General features: G+C 45.4%; 1 protein-coding gene across 1 annotated transcript in view; it reads right to left on the bottom strand.

The window, feature by feature from the left end:
- The window catches only part of sptlc3 (serine palmitoyltransferase, long chain base subunit 3), a 95,878-nt gene that overhangs the window by 7,444 nt on the left and 73,434 nt on the right, over nt 1–15,000 (bottom strand). The window contains exon 11 of the mRNA XM_046368432.1: nt 1,701–1,836. Coding sequence (XP_046224388.1) covers nt 1,701–1,836 — 136 coding nt within the window. The remainder of the gene's footprint in view (nt 1–1,700; nt 1,837–15,000) is intronic.

Raw genomic sequence — 15,000 nt, 5'->3', positions numbered from 1 at the left:
ACCATGACCCTGAACATACAGTATGACCCTGAACATACAGTATGACCCTGAACATAGTATGACCCTGAACATACACCATGACCCTGAACATACACCATGACCCTGAACATGACAGTGAACATACAGTTTGACCCTGAACATACACCATGACCCTGAACATACAGTTTGACCCTGAACATACAGTTTGACCCTGAACATACAGTTTGACCCTGAACATACAGTATGACCCTGACAGTTTGACCCTGTTTGACCCTGAACATACAGTTTGACCCTCACATGACCTTCAAACCATGACAAATGGTAGCATTTGATCAGCACATTTTCTGCTATTTGTCCTTGGTGCCACTGAGTGGAATGGTAAAGATGGACATTGGCTCCCTGACAATTAACCTAGTTTTCCACCAGAAACTAGGACAGCAGTCGACCAGTGATGACATCATAGTAGAAGGAAGCCCAGTATACAAGGTCCTCCAGCTGCTCAACAGGGTTCGTTGTTATCCTGCCAGAAGGCTGTTATCTTTGGGACGCATCTGAAAGTGTCTGTCCTGTGTGAATACGATCCTCGCCTGCTACATTTTATATGATTCACTGACTGATTCACTGTCTGATTCACTGACTGATTCACTGACTGATTCACTGTCTGATTCACTGACTGATTCACTGACTGATTCACTGTCTGATTCACTGACTGATTCACTGACTGATTCACTGTCTGATTCACTGACTGATTCACTGTCTGATTCACTGACTGATTCACTGTCTGATTCACTGTCTGATTCACTGTCTGATTCACTGACTGATTCACTGTCTGATTCACTGACTGATTCACTGACTGATTCACTCACTGATTCACTGACTGATTCACTGTCTGATTCACTGACTGATTCACTGACTGATTCACTGACTGATTCACTGTCTGATTCACTGACTGATTCACTGACTGATTCACTCACTGATTCACTGACTGATTCATCTGGACACAGTAAACATGGCCGCTGTTCAAAGTCATCTTGAAAAGACACTCAATATTGACCCTTTTTGTTGTTGTTGTTGTTGTTGTTGACCCCTAGTAAAATGACCACCTGCTTTCCAACAACAGATATAGTAGCTGTATGACAATTAGTCCAAGTGACTCGATCAATTGAAACAGCAAAAAGATCATGGCCAATAGCTGACCTGTAGTAAATACATTCAGACATTGTTGTGGCCCCTCGAACGAACCAATTTTACCATATCTGCAGCTATACTGTACTGTGTATGTCCCCAGAAGGCAAGATGAGGTAGACACACAAAGTGAAAGCAGATTTCCTCTATGAGTTATTTTATTTTGTCTGGGTCTGATGGTGGTGGTAGACTACATACGCCCCCTAGTGGCAAGGATTATATTCCTAATCTAATATACCATCTAGCAGACTTTTATCCAAAGCGATTTACACCCACGAGGTGCATGAATGTTTACCAGTCGGCTGGTCCCGGGAATCGAACCCACTACCCTTGGCGTTACAAGCACCACGTTCAACCAACTGTGAGCTACAAAAGGACCACAATCTAACCTCTCCTTTCATTCCTTCCACAATAAAATATACAAATGTATGAAAGGTACGCTCTGATACCTATATCACTTGTCCCAGCATGTAGAACAGAGGGGTTAGAAAGCAGTGCATTGTCCCTGTCGAATAAACCAAATGAAAGGAACTTACACAACTTTTCCTGGCATGTAGAGCAGAATTGGGACCACAGGAGAATCATCGTTACCATAGATGATGAAGCCCATCTCTTGAAGACGAGACCTGAAGTAGCGTGTGTTCTCTGCCAGCTGGTGCACCCTGGCCTGACCTACAGAGACAGAGTTAATATGGGGTTAGGGCTAGTAGTTATGGGGTCCAACCCTGGAGAGAGTTAATATGGGGTTAGGGCTAGTAGTTATGGGGTCCAACCCTGGAGAGAGTTAATATGGGGTTAGGGCTAGTGGTGATGGGGTCTATTAATATGGGGTTAGGGCTAGTGGTGATGGGGTCTATTAATATGGGGTTAGGGCTAGTGGTGATGGGGTCTATTAATATGGGGTTAGGGCTAGTGGTGATGGGGTCTAACCCTGGAGAGAGTTAATATGGGGTTAGGGCTAGTGGTGATGGGGTCTAACCCTGGAGAGAGTTAATATGGGGTTAGGGCTAGTGGTGATGGGGTCTAACCCTGGAGAGAGTTAATATGGGGTTAGGGCTAGTGGTGACGGGGTCTAACCCTGGAGAGAGTTAATATGGGGTTAGGGCTAGTGGTGATGGGGTCTATTAATATGGGGTTAGGGCTAGTGGTGATGGGGTCTAACCCTGGAGAGAGTTAATATGGGGTTAGGGCTAGTGGTGACGGGGTCTAACCCTGGAGAGAGTTAATATGGGGTTAGGGCTAGTGGTGATGGGGTCTAACCCTGGAGAGAGTTAATATGGGGTTAGGGCTAGTGGTGATGGGGTCTAACCCTGGAGAGAGTTAATATGGGGTTAGGGCTAGTGGTGATGGGGTCTAACCCTGGAGAGAGTTAATATGGGGTTAGGGCTAGTGGTGATGGGGTCTAACCCTGGAGAGAGTTAATATGGGGTTAGGGCTAGTGGTGACGGGGTCTATTAATATGGGGTTAGGGCGAGTGGTGACGGGGTCTAACCCTGGAGAGAGTTAATATGGAGTTAGGACTAGTGGTGATGGGGTCTATTAATATGGGGTTAGGGCTAGTGGTGATGGGGTCTAACCCTGGAGAGAGTTAATATGGGTTTAGGGCTAGTGGTGATGGGGTCTAACCCTGGAGAGAGTTAATATGGGGTTAGGGCTAGTGGTGATGGGGTCTAACCCTGGAGAGAGTTAATATGGGGTTAGGGCTAGTGGTGACGGGGTCTAACCCTGGAGAGAGTTAATATGGGGTTAGGGCTAGTGGTGATGGGGCTAACCCTGGAGAGAGTTAATATGGAGTTAGGGCTAGTGGTGATGGGGTCTAACCCTGGAGAGAGTTAATATGGGGTTAGGGCTAGTGGTGACAGGGTCTAACCCTGGAGAGAGTTAATATGGGGTTAGGGCTAGTGGTGATCGGGTCTATTAATATGGGGTTAGGGCTAGTGGTGATGGGGTCTATTAATATGGGGTTAGGGCTAGTGGTGACGGGGTCTAACCCTGGAGAGAGTTAATATGGGGTTAGGGCGAGTGGTGACGGGGTCTAACCCTGGAGAGAGTTAATATGGGGTTAGGGCTAGTGGTGATGGGGTCTAACCCTGGAGAGAGTTAATATGGGGTTAGGGCTAGTGGTGATGAGGTCTAACCCTGAAGAGAGTTAATATGGGGTTAGGGCTAGTGGTGATGGGGTCTAACCCTGGAGAGAGTTAATATGGGGTTAGGGCTAGTGGTGATGAGGTCTAACCCTGAAGAGAGTTAATATGGGGTTAGGGCTAGTGGTGATGAGGTCTAACCCTGAAGAGAGTTAATATGGGGTCACATCCTGACCATGGAAAGCTTTTATTTTCTATGGTAGAGTAGGTCAGGGCATGACTGGGGGGCTGTTCTAGTTTATATTTTCCATGTGGGGTTCTAGGTTTGATTTGCTATGGTAGAGTAGGTCAGGGCATGATTGGGGGGCTGTTCTAGTTTATATTTTCCATGTGGGGTTCTAGGTTTGATTTTCTATGGTAGAGTAGGTCAGGGCATGACTGGGGGGCTGTTCTAGTTTATATTTTCCATGTGGGGTTCTAGGTTTGATTTTCTATGTTGGTGATTTGTATGGTTCCCAATTAGAGGCAGCTGATTATCGTTGTCTCTAATTGGGATCATAATTAAGTATAATTTTTCCCACCTGTGCGTTCTGGGATATTGTTTATGTTGGGAGTTAGTGCACATAGCACCTCAGGAGTCACGGTCTGTTCGTTTATTGTTTTGTTAAGTTTCACTAATAATAAAGTATGTGGAACTCATATCGCGCTGTGTCTTGGTCCGACCATTATTACGAACACCGTGACAGTTATCTAGCATCCAGAATAATCCCCAGTGCAGCAACCCTGGATCAGTTAAGTGTTTCGCATCGAGTTGATTTGAACGATACCTAGAATCCCAACTTCTTCCTGTCAGCCTTGGGATTCAAACCGGCAACACTTTGGTAACAGTTCCGCCTCGCTAACCTTTAGGTTACCTGTCACCCCCAGAAGATGAGCCACGGTGGTGTAGGGAACCATCACGGAGGAGTAATACTTCATAGCACTGGAGCCACATTATAGAACACTGTCTCTTCTACATCGTTTTAGTCAGCTTGAACCACATGTAGGTTTAAACTGACCCTGGACTCTTTAATGAGCTGCACCATACCACCTGGCCAGTTAACAAGAACCAGGGATTGAGAGAGAGAGGGGGGGTGATAGTGTAGTGATAGTGTAGTGACAGTGTAGTGATAGTGTAGTGACAGTATAGTGATAGTGTAGTGATAGTGTAGTGACAGTGTAGTGACAGTGTAGTGATAGTGTAGTGATAGTGTAGTGACAGTGTAGTGTAGTGATAGTGATAGTGTAGTGATAGTGTAGTGACAGTGTAGTGATAGTGATAGTGTAGTGATAGTGTAGTGATAGTGACAGTGTAGTGACAGTGTAGTGATAGTGACAGTGTAGTGACAGTGTAGTGTAGTGATAGTGAGTGATAGTGTAGTGACAGTGTAGTGATAGTGTAGTGATAGTGTAGTGACAGTGTAGTGATAGTGTAGGACAGTGTAGTGATAGTGTAGTGATAGTGTAGTGACAGTGTAGTGACAGTGTAGTGATAGTGTAGTGACAGTGTAGTGACAGTGTAGTGACAGTGTAGTGTAGTGATAGTGTAGTGATAGTGTAGTGATAGTGTAGTGACAGTGTAGTGACAGTGTAGTGTAGTGTAGTGACAGTGTAGTGATAGTGTAGTGATAGTGTAGTGATAGTGTAGTGATAGTGTAGTGACAGTGTAGTGATAGTGTAGTGACAGTGTAGTGACAGTGTAGTGTAGTGATAGTGTAGTGATAGTGTAGTGATAGTGTAGTGATAGTGTAGTGACAGTGTAGTGATAGTGTAGTGACAGTGTAGTGACAGTGTAGTGTAGTGACAGTGTAGTGATAGTGTAGTGATAGTGTAGTGATAGTGTAGTGACAGTGTTTTGATAGTGTAGTGACGGTGTAGTGATAGTGTAGTGACAGTGTAGTGATAGTGTAGTGATAGTGCAGTGTAGTGATAGTGTAGTGATAGTGTAGTGACAGTGTAGTGATAGTGTAGTGATAGTGTAGTGACAGTGTAGTGATAGTGTAGTGATAGTGTAGTGATAGTGTAGTGACGGGGTAGTGATAGTGTAGTGACAGTGTAGTGATAGTGTAGGACAGTGTAGTGATAGTGTAGTGATAGTGTAGTGACAGTGTAGTGACAGTGTAGTGATAGTGTAGTGACAGTGTAGTGACAGTGTAGTGAAAGTGTAGTGTAGTGATAGTGTAGTGATAGTGTAGTGATAGTGTAGTGACAGTGTAGTGACAGTGTAGTGTAGTGACAGTGTAGTGATAGTGTAGTGATAGTGTAGTGATAGTGTAGTGACAGTGTAGTGATAGTGTAGTGACAGTGTAGTGACAGTGTAGTGTAGTGACAGTGTAGTGATAGTGTAGTGATAGTGTAGTGATAGTGTAGTGACAGTGTAGTGATAGTGTAGTGATAGTGTAGTGATAGTGTAGTGAGTGTAGTGATAGTGTAGTGATAGTGTAGTGATAGTGTAGTGAGTGTAGTGATAGTGTAGTGATAGTGTAGTGATAGTGTAGTGATAGTGTAGTGATAGTGTAGTGATAGTGTAGTGACAGTGTAGTGATAGTGTAGTGATAGTGTAGTGACAGTGTAGTGATAGTGTAGTGATAGTGTAGTGACGGTGTAGTGATAGTGTAGTGACAGTGTAGTGATAGTGTAGTGACAGTGTAGTGATAGTGTAGTAGTGTAGTGATAGTGTAGTGATAGTGTAGTGATAGTGTAGTGATAGTGTAGTGACAGTGTAGTGACAGTGTAGTGATAGTGTAGTGACAGTGTAGTGATAGTGTAGTGATAGTGTAGTGATAGTGTAGGACAGTGTAGTGATAGTGTAGTGATAGTGTAGTGACAGTGTAGTGATAGTGTAGTGATAGTGTAGTGACAGTGTAGTGACAGTGTAGTGATAGTGATAGTGTAGTGATAGTGTAGTGATAGTGTAGGACAGTGTAGTGATAGTGTAGTGATAGTGTAGTGATAGTGTAGTGATAGTGTAGTGACAGTGTAGTGTAGTGATAGTGCAGTGTAGTGATAGTGTAGTGATAGTGTAGTGACAGTGTAGTGATAGTGTAGTGTAGTGACAGTGTAGTGTAGTGACAGTGTAGTGTAGTGATAGTGTAGTGATAGTGTAGTGATAGTGTAGTGATAGTGTAGTGACAGTGTTTTGAGAGTGTAGTGACGGTGTAGTGATAGTGTAGTGACAGTGTAGTGATAGTGTAGTGATAGTGTAGTGATAGTGCAGTGTAGTGATAGTGTAGTGATAGTGTAGTGATAGTGTAGTGATAGTGTAGTGACAGTGTAGTGATAGTGTAGTGATAGTGTAGTGACAGTGTAGTGATAGTGTAGTGATAGTGTAGTGATAGTGTAGTGATAGTGTAGTGATAGTGTAGTGACAGTGTAGTGATAGTGTAGTGACAGTGTAGTGATAGTGTAGTGACAGTGTAGTGATAGTGTAGTGATAGTGTAGTGATAGTGTAGTGATAGTGTAGTGTAGTGACAGTGTAGTGACAGTGTAGTGATAGTGTAGTGATAGTGTAGTGACAGTGTAGTGATAGTGATAGTGTAGTGATAGTGTAGTGATAGTGTAGGACAGTGTAGTGATAGTGTAGTGATAGTGTAGTGACAGTGTAGTGATAGTGTAGTGATAGTGTAGTGACAGTGTAGTGACAGTGTAGTGATAGTGATAGTGTAGTGATAGTGTAGTGATAGTGTAGGACAGTGTAGTGATAGTGTAGTGATAGTGTAGTGATAGTGTAGTGATAGTGTAGTGACAGTGTAGTGTAGTGATAGTGCAGTGTAGTGATAGTGTAGTGATAGTGTAGTGACAGTGTAGTGATAGTGTAGTGTAGTGACAGTGTAGTGACAGGGTAGTGATAGTATAGTGATAGTGTAGTGATAGTGTAGCGATAGTGTAGTGATAGTGTAGTGATAGTGTAGTGACAGTGTAGTGTAGTGATAGTGTAGTGATAGTGTAGTGACAGTGTAGTGATAGTGATAGTGTAGTGTAGTGATAGTGTAGTGATAGTGTAGTGTGGTGATAGTGTAGTGATAGTGTAGTGATAGTGTAGTGATAGTGTAGTGACAGTGTAGTGATAGTGTAGTCTAAGTGTAGTGTAGTGATAGTGTGGTGATAGTGTAGTGACAGTGTAGTGATAGTGTAGTGATAGTGTAGTGATAGTATAGTGTGGTGATAGTGTAGTGATAGTGTAGTGATAGTGTAGTGACAGTGTAGTGATAGTGTAGTGATAGTGTAGTGTAGTGATAGTATAGTGATAGTATAGTGATAGTGTAGTGACAGTGTAGTGATAGTGTAGTGTAGTGATAGTGTAGTGTAGTGATAGTGTAGTGATAGTGTAGTGATAGTGTAGTGATAGTGTAGTGACGGTGCAGTGATAGTGTAGTGACAGTGTAGTGATAGTGTAGTGTAGTGACAGTGTAGTGACAGTGTAGTGATAGTGTAGTGATAGTGTAGTGATAGTGATAGTGTAGTGTAGTGATAGTGTAGTGATAGTGTAGTGATAGTGCAGTGTAGTGATAGTGTAGTGATAGTGTAGTGACAGTGTAGTGATAGTGTAGTGATAGTGTAGTGATAGTGTAGTGATAGTGTAGTGACAGTGTAGTGTGGTGATAGTATAGTGATAGTATAGTGATAGTGTAGTGATAGTGTAGTGATAGTGTAGTGATAGTATAGTGATAGTATAGTATGTGGTCCTTCTGTAGCTCAGTTGGTAGAGCATGGCACTTGTAACGCCAGGGTAGTGGGTTCGATTCCCGGGACCACCCATACGTAGAATGTATGCACACATGACTGTAAGTCGCTTTGGATAAAAGCGTCTGCTAAATGGCATATTTTTTTTTTTTTTTTTTTTTTTTTTTTTGATAGTATAGTGATAGTATAGCGATAGCGTAGTGATAGTGTAGTGATAGTATAGTGATAGTATAGTGATAGTGTAGTGATAGTATAGTGATAGTATAGCGACAGTGATAGTGTAGTGATAGTGTAGTGACAGAGTAGAGTAGTGGGAACTCTCCTGGAGTGTCCACCCTACTGTTCATCAGTCCAGCCCCTCTGTCTGGGCCATTCCACCCTGGACTTCCAGGCTTCATAGCCGGTGATTACTGAAGAGCCCTGCTGCTCTCTCTCCCTAATGTCCACATCTCTCTAGCTCTCTCCCCCCTCTCCCTACCATCTCCCTCTCTCCCTCCCCTCGCCCCATTTCTCGCTCTCCCTCCCCTCGCCCCATTTCTCTCTCTCTCTCTCTCCTCCCCTTGCCCCATTTCTCTCTCTCTGTCTCTATCTACCTCCCCTCGCCCCATTTCTCTCTCTCTATCTACCTCCCCTCGCCCCATGTCTCTCTCTCTCTGTCTCTTTCTCCCTCCCCTCGCCCCATTTCTCTCTCTCTCCCTCCCCTCGCCCCATTTCTCTCTCTCTGTCTCTTTCTCTCTCTCCCTCCCCTCGCCCCATTTATCTCTCTCTAGCCCTCTCCCTCCCCTCGCCCCATTTCTCTCTCTCTCTCTCTCCCTCCCCTTGCCCCATTTTCTCTCTCTCTCTCTCTCTCTCTCTCTGAATCTCTCTCCCTCCCCTCGCCCCATTTCTCTCTCTCTCTCTCCTCCCCTCGCCCCATTTCTCTCTCTCTGTCTCTCTCTCCCTCCCCTCGACCCATTTTTCTCTCTGTCTCTCTCTCCCTCCCCTCGCCCCATTTCTCTCTCTCTCCCTCCCCTCGCCCCATTTCTCTCTCTCTCTCTCCCTCCCCTCGCCCCATTTCTCTCTCTCTGTCTCTCTCTCCCTCCCCTCGCCCCATTTCTCTCTCTCTGTCTCTCTCTCCCTCCCCTCGACCCATTTCTCTCTGTCTCTCTCTCTCTCCCTCCCCTCGCCCCATTTCTCTCTCTCTCTCCCTCCCCTCGCCCCATTTCTCTCTCTCTGTCTCTCTCTCCCTCCCCTCGACCCATTTTTTCTCTCTCTGTCTCTCTCTCCCTCCCCTCGCCCCATTTCTCTCTCTCTCTCTCTCCCTCCCCTCGCCCCATTTCTCTCTCTCTCTCTCTCCCTCCCCTCGCCCCATTTCTCTCTCTCTGTCCAGCCATCTGGTTCCTACCAACCTCCTGTCAGCCATCAAGGACTTTCTCCTTCAATGATTACTGTACAGCATATCAATGCTTCTCCACAACCTCCTCTCCAGCTCTCTGTATCCTGCTTCTGCAGCCAGTTGGTTCTGGGTTGTCCATCTGATGAAGGGAGGGAGGGAGGTGTACTACACACTTACACCTTGCCATCTTCCCTATATAGTGCACTACTTTAGACCAGAGCCCTATGGCACCCTAATCCCTATATATAGTGCACTACTTTAGACCAGAACCGTATGGAACCCTGTTCCCTATATAGTGCACTACATTAGACCAGAGCCCTATGGAACCCTGTTCCCTATATAGTGCACTACTTTAGACCAGAACCCTATGGAACCCTACTCCCTATATAGTGCACTACTTTAGACCAGAACCCTATGGAACCCTGTTCCCTATATAGTGCACTACATTAGACCAGAGCCCTATGGAACCCTATTCCCTATATAGTGCACTACTTTAGACCAGAACCCTATGGAACCCTGTTCCCTATATAGTGCACTACATTAGACCAGAGCCCTATGGAACGCTATTCCCTATATAGTGCACTACTTTAGACCAGAGGCTATAGGGATATGTAGGGAAAAGGGTGCTATTTGGCACACATCCCTGAGCTCCCTGGCCAATAGGATACAATGCATTTCCTAGAAAACAGTGAGGTATGAGCTAAGGGAGAGCCAGGTATGAGCTAAGGGAGAGCCAGGTAAAGCACAAACAGAGCCAGGTAAATGTATCACATCTCTTTAAAATAGGGAGATCCAGACAAAGCTATAGGAGAGCCAGGTAAGAGCTACTGGGAGAGCTAATGGTGAAGGACCAGAGCCAGGTAAAGCTAAGGGAGAGCCAGGTAAGAGCTAAGGGAGAGCCAGGTAAGAGCTAAAGGAGAGCCAGGTAAGAGCTAAGGGAGAGCCAGGTATGAGCTAAGGGAGAGCCAGGTAAGAGCTAAGGGAGAGCCAGGTAGGAGCTAAGGGAGAGCCAGGTAAGAGCTAAGGGAGAGCCAGGTAAGAGCTAAGGGAGAGCCAGGTAAGAGCTAAGGGAGAGCCAGGTAAGAGCTAAGGGAGAGCCAGGTAAGAGCTAAGGGAGAGCCAGGTAAGAGCCAGAGCCAGGTAAGAGCTAAGGGAGAGCCAGGTAAGAGCTAAGGGAGAGCCAGGTAAGAGCTAAGGGAGAGCCAGGTAAGAGCCAGAGCCAGGTAAGAGCTAAGGGAGAGCCAGGTAAGAGCTAAGGGAGAGCCAGGTAGGAGCTAAGGGAGAGCCAGGTAAGAGCTAAGGGAGAGCCAGGTAAGAGCTAAGGGAGAGCCAGGTAAGAGCTAAGGGAGAGCCAGGTAAGAGCCAGAGCCAGGTAAGAGCTAAAGGAGAGCCAGGTAAGAGCTAAGGGAGAGCCAGGTAAGAGCCAGAGCCAGGTAAGAGCTAAGGGAGAGCCAGGTAAGAGCTAAGGGAGAGCCAGGCAACTTTAGGACCAACCAGTAGGGCATTTACCTCAGAGCTGATTGGCTATTCAAAGCAACGAAAGAAGACAGAAGACACTTAATAACCTGCCGAAAACACAAGCCATGTTTCGTCAACTGCTCCCTCCTGATAAAATAAGACAAATCCTTGACATAATGTTGACGGTTTCATGGAAGTGCATGACTGTTCACCTTCCTCTATGGCTTGTTGTTTAAGACATATTGAAAACCACAGAGAACGAGAGAGAGTGAGAGGGGATTACAACTAGTCAGTCGTACAACTGACTGCACTCAACTGAAATGTGTCTTCCGCATTTAACCCAACCCCTCTAAATCAGAGCGAGAGAGATAAGACATATTTTGCATACCCTTCCAGTATTTTGTATTCATAACGTGACCTCTCACCCCAAGGCTGTGTAAACTTTAACCTTTAGTGTGGAGATGTCTGACTTCACCATTCCCCGGTGTGTTGGAAGTGTACACAACTGACAGGCAGGCCAGAGCTTATTTCCTTCCCAACGAACAGCTGCTTTCCTGGGCTACGTCAGACACCAAGCATCCCTCCTCCTACCTCCCAGAGGCCTCCAGGGCCAGAGGACAGAGGGTTAGTCACCAGTGAATCATATAAAGCCTTGACTCTGACGAAAAACTTTCTACCTTTCAGAGCTTGGCCTCAGGGTTGCCAGGTCAAGCTACATTCTGTAGCTCATTGACTACTCAAAACCCGCCAAAAAAGGAAACTTAAGCACCAATTTATTTTTGTTAACAGCTAGAGAGGAGTTGCCATATTTATACAATAATTATTTTCCCCCATAACGTTATCGAGTCAATTATATCATAGTAACGACGTTAGAAGCAACATTTTCCTCAAAATAATAATTATTGAAAGCTATGACATAATAAAGGAATTTGCATGTATGGCAAGAGAAAAAAGTTATTTGCCCTTATTAAACCTCGCCAGATCAAATGCGCAAGGCGGTGCGGTACATGGCCAATATACCACGGCTAAGGGCTGTTTTTATGCATGACTCAATGCGGCCGTTAGCCGTATTTCTATTAAAAACTGGTTACCAATGTAATTACAACAGTAAAAAGTAACGTTTTGTCACACCCGTGGTACAGTTGAATTCGGAAGGTTTACCTTAGCCAAATACATTTAAACTCAGTTTTTCACAATTTCTGACATTTAATCCTAGTAAAAATCGCTGTCTTAGGTCAGTTAGGATCACCACTTTATTTTAAGAATGTGAAATGTCAGAATAATAGTAGAAAGAATGATTTATTTCAGCTTTTATTTCTTTCATCACATTACCAGTGGGTCAGAAGTTTACATACACTCAATTAGTATTTGGTATAATTGCCTTTATATTGTTTAACTTGGGTCAAACATTCCGGGTAGACTTCCACAAGCTTCCCACAATAAGTTGGGTGAATTTTGGCCCATTCCTCCTGACAGAGCTGGTGTAACTGAGTCAGGTTTGTAGGCCTCCTGACAGAGCTGGTGTAACTGAGTCAGGTTTGTAGGCCTCCTGACAGAGCTGGTGTAACTGAGTCAGGTTTGTAGGCCTCCTGACAGAGCTGGTGTAACTGAGTCAGGTTTGTAGGCCTCCTGACAGAGCTGGTGTAACTGAGTCAGGTTTGTAGGCCTCCTGACAGAGCTGGTGTAACTGAGTCAGGTTTGTAGGCCTCCTGACAGAGCTGGTGTAACTGAGTCAGGTTTGTAGGCCTCCTGACAGAACTGGTGTAACTGAGGCAGGTTTGTAGGCCTCCTGACAGAGCTGGTGTAACTGAGTCAGGTTTGTAGGCCTCCTGACAGAACTGGTGTAACTGAGGCAGGTTTGTAGGCCTCCTGACAGAGCTGGTGTAACTGAGTCAGGTTTGTAGGCCTCCTGACAGAGCTGGTGTAACGGAGTCAGGTTTGTAGGCCTCCTGACAGAGCTGGTGTAACTGAGTCAGGTTTGTAGGCCTCCTGACAGAACTGGTGTAACTGAGGCAGGTTTGTAGGCCTCCTGACAGAGCTGGTGTAACTGAGTCAGGTTTGTAGGCCTCCTGACAGAACTGGTGTAACTGAGGCAGGTTTGTAAGCCTCCTGACAGAGCTGGTGTAACTGAGTCAGGTTTGTAGGCCTCCTGACAGAACTGGTGTAACTGAGGCAGGTTTGTAGGCCTCCTGACAGAACTGGTGTAACTGAGTCAGGTTTGTAGGCCTCCTGACAGAACTGGTGTAACTGAGGCAGGTTTGTAGGCCTCCTGACAGAGCTGGTGTAACTGAGTCAGGTTTGTAGGCCTCCTGACAGAACTGGTGTAACTGAGGCAGGTTTGTAGGCCTCCTGACAGAGCTGGTGTAACTGAGTCAGGTTTGTAGGCCTCCTGACAGAGCTGGTGTAACTGAGTCAGGTTTGTAGGCCTCCTGACAGAGCTGGTGTAACTGAGTCAGGTTTGTAGGCCTCCTGACAGAACTGGTGTAACTGAGGCAGGTTTGTAGGCCTCCTGACAGAGCTGGTGTAACTGAGTCAGGTTTGTAGGCCTCCTGACAGAACTGGTGTAACTGAGGCAGGTTTGTAAGCCTCCTGACAGAGCTGGTGTAACTGAGTCAGGTTTGTAGGCCTCCTGACAGAACTGGTGTAACTGAGGCAGGTTTGTAGGCCTCCTGACAGAACTGGTGTAACTGAGTCAGGTTTGTAGGCCTCCTGACAGAGCTGGTGTAACTGAGTCAGGTTTGTAGGCCTCCTGACAGAGCTGGTGTAACTGAGTCAGGTTTGTAGGCCTCCTGACAGAACTGGTGTAACTGAGGCAGGTTTGTAGGCCTCCTGACAGAGCAGAGCAGGTTTGTAGGCCTCCTGACAGAACTGGTGTAACTGAGGCAGGTTTGTAGGCCTCCTGACAGAGCTGGTGTAACTGAGTCAGGTTTGTAGGCCTCCTGACAGAGCTGGTGTAACTGAGTCAGGTTTGTAGGCCTCCTGACAGAGCTGGTGTAACTGAGTCAGGTTTGTAGGCCTCCTTGCTCGCTCACACTTTTTCAGTTCTGCCCACAAATGTTCTATGGGATTGAGGTCAGGGCTTTGTGATGGCCACTCCAATACCTTGTCTTTTGTCACGCCCTGACCTTAAAGATCCTTATTATTCTCTATGTTTGGTTAGGTCAGGCTGTGACTCGGGTGGGAAAGTCTATGTTTTCTATTTCTTTGTTTTTGGCCGAGTGCGGTTCCCAATCAGAGGCAGTTGTCTGTCGTTGTCTCTGATTGGGGATCATATATAAGTTGTCATTTTCCTTTTGGGTTTTGTGGGATCTTGTTTTCTGTTTTAGTGATTTTTTTGCCCGACAGAACTGTGAGCTTTCACATTTGTTAGTTTGTTTGAGTTTTTTTGAATATTAAAATCATGAACACTTTCCACGCTGAGCCTTGGTCTGCTCATTCTACAAACGAGAGCCGTTAGAGCTTTGTTGTCCTTAAGCCATTTTGCCACAACTCGTGAAGTATGCTTGGGGTCATTGTCCATTTGGAAGACCCGTTTGCGACCAAGCTTTAACTTCCTGACTGATGTCTTGAGATGTTGCTTCAATATATCCACGTAATTTTACTACCTCATGATGCCATCTATTTTGTGAAGTGCACCAGTCCCTCCTGCAGCAAAGCACCCCCACAAGATGATCTACTAGACCCTAGATCTGACCATCTATATCTACTAGACCCTAGATCTGACCATCTATATCTACTGGTAGGATCTGACCATCTATATCTACTAGACCCTGGATCTGACCATCTAAATCTACTAGACCCTGGATCTGACCATCTATATCTACTAGACCCTGGATCTGACCATCTATATCTACTGGTAGGATCTGACCATCTATATCTACTAGACCCTGGATCTGACCATCTATATCTACTAGACCCTGGATCTGACCATCTATATCTACTAGACCCTGGATCTGACCATCTATATCTACTAGACCCTGGATCTGACCATCTATATCTACTAGACCCTGGATCTGACCATCTATATCTACTAGACCCTGGATCTGACCATCTATATCTACTGGTAGGATCTGACCATCTATATCTACTAGACCCTGGATCTGACCATCTATATCTACTGGTAGGATCTGACCATCTATATCTACTAGACCCTAGATCTGACCATCTATATCTACTAGACCCTGTATCTGACCATC

Source organism: Oncorhynchus gorbuscha, linkage group LG11 (assembly GCF_021184085.1).
Source record: "Oncorhynchus gorbuscha isolate QuinsamMale2020 ecotype Even-year linkage group LG11, OgorEven_v1.0, whole genome shotgun sequence".
Classification (NCBI taxonomy): Eukaryota; Metazoa; Chordata; class Actinopteri; order Salmoniformes; family Salmonidae; genus Oncorhynchus; species Oncorhynchus gorbuscha.
The sequence above is the reverse complement of the archived record's forward strand: the minus strand, read 5'-3'. Positions and strand labels throughout refer to the sequence as shown.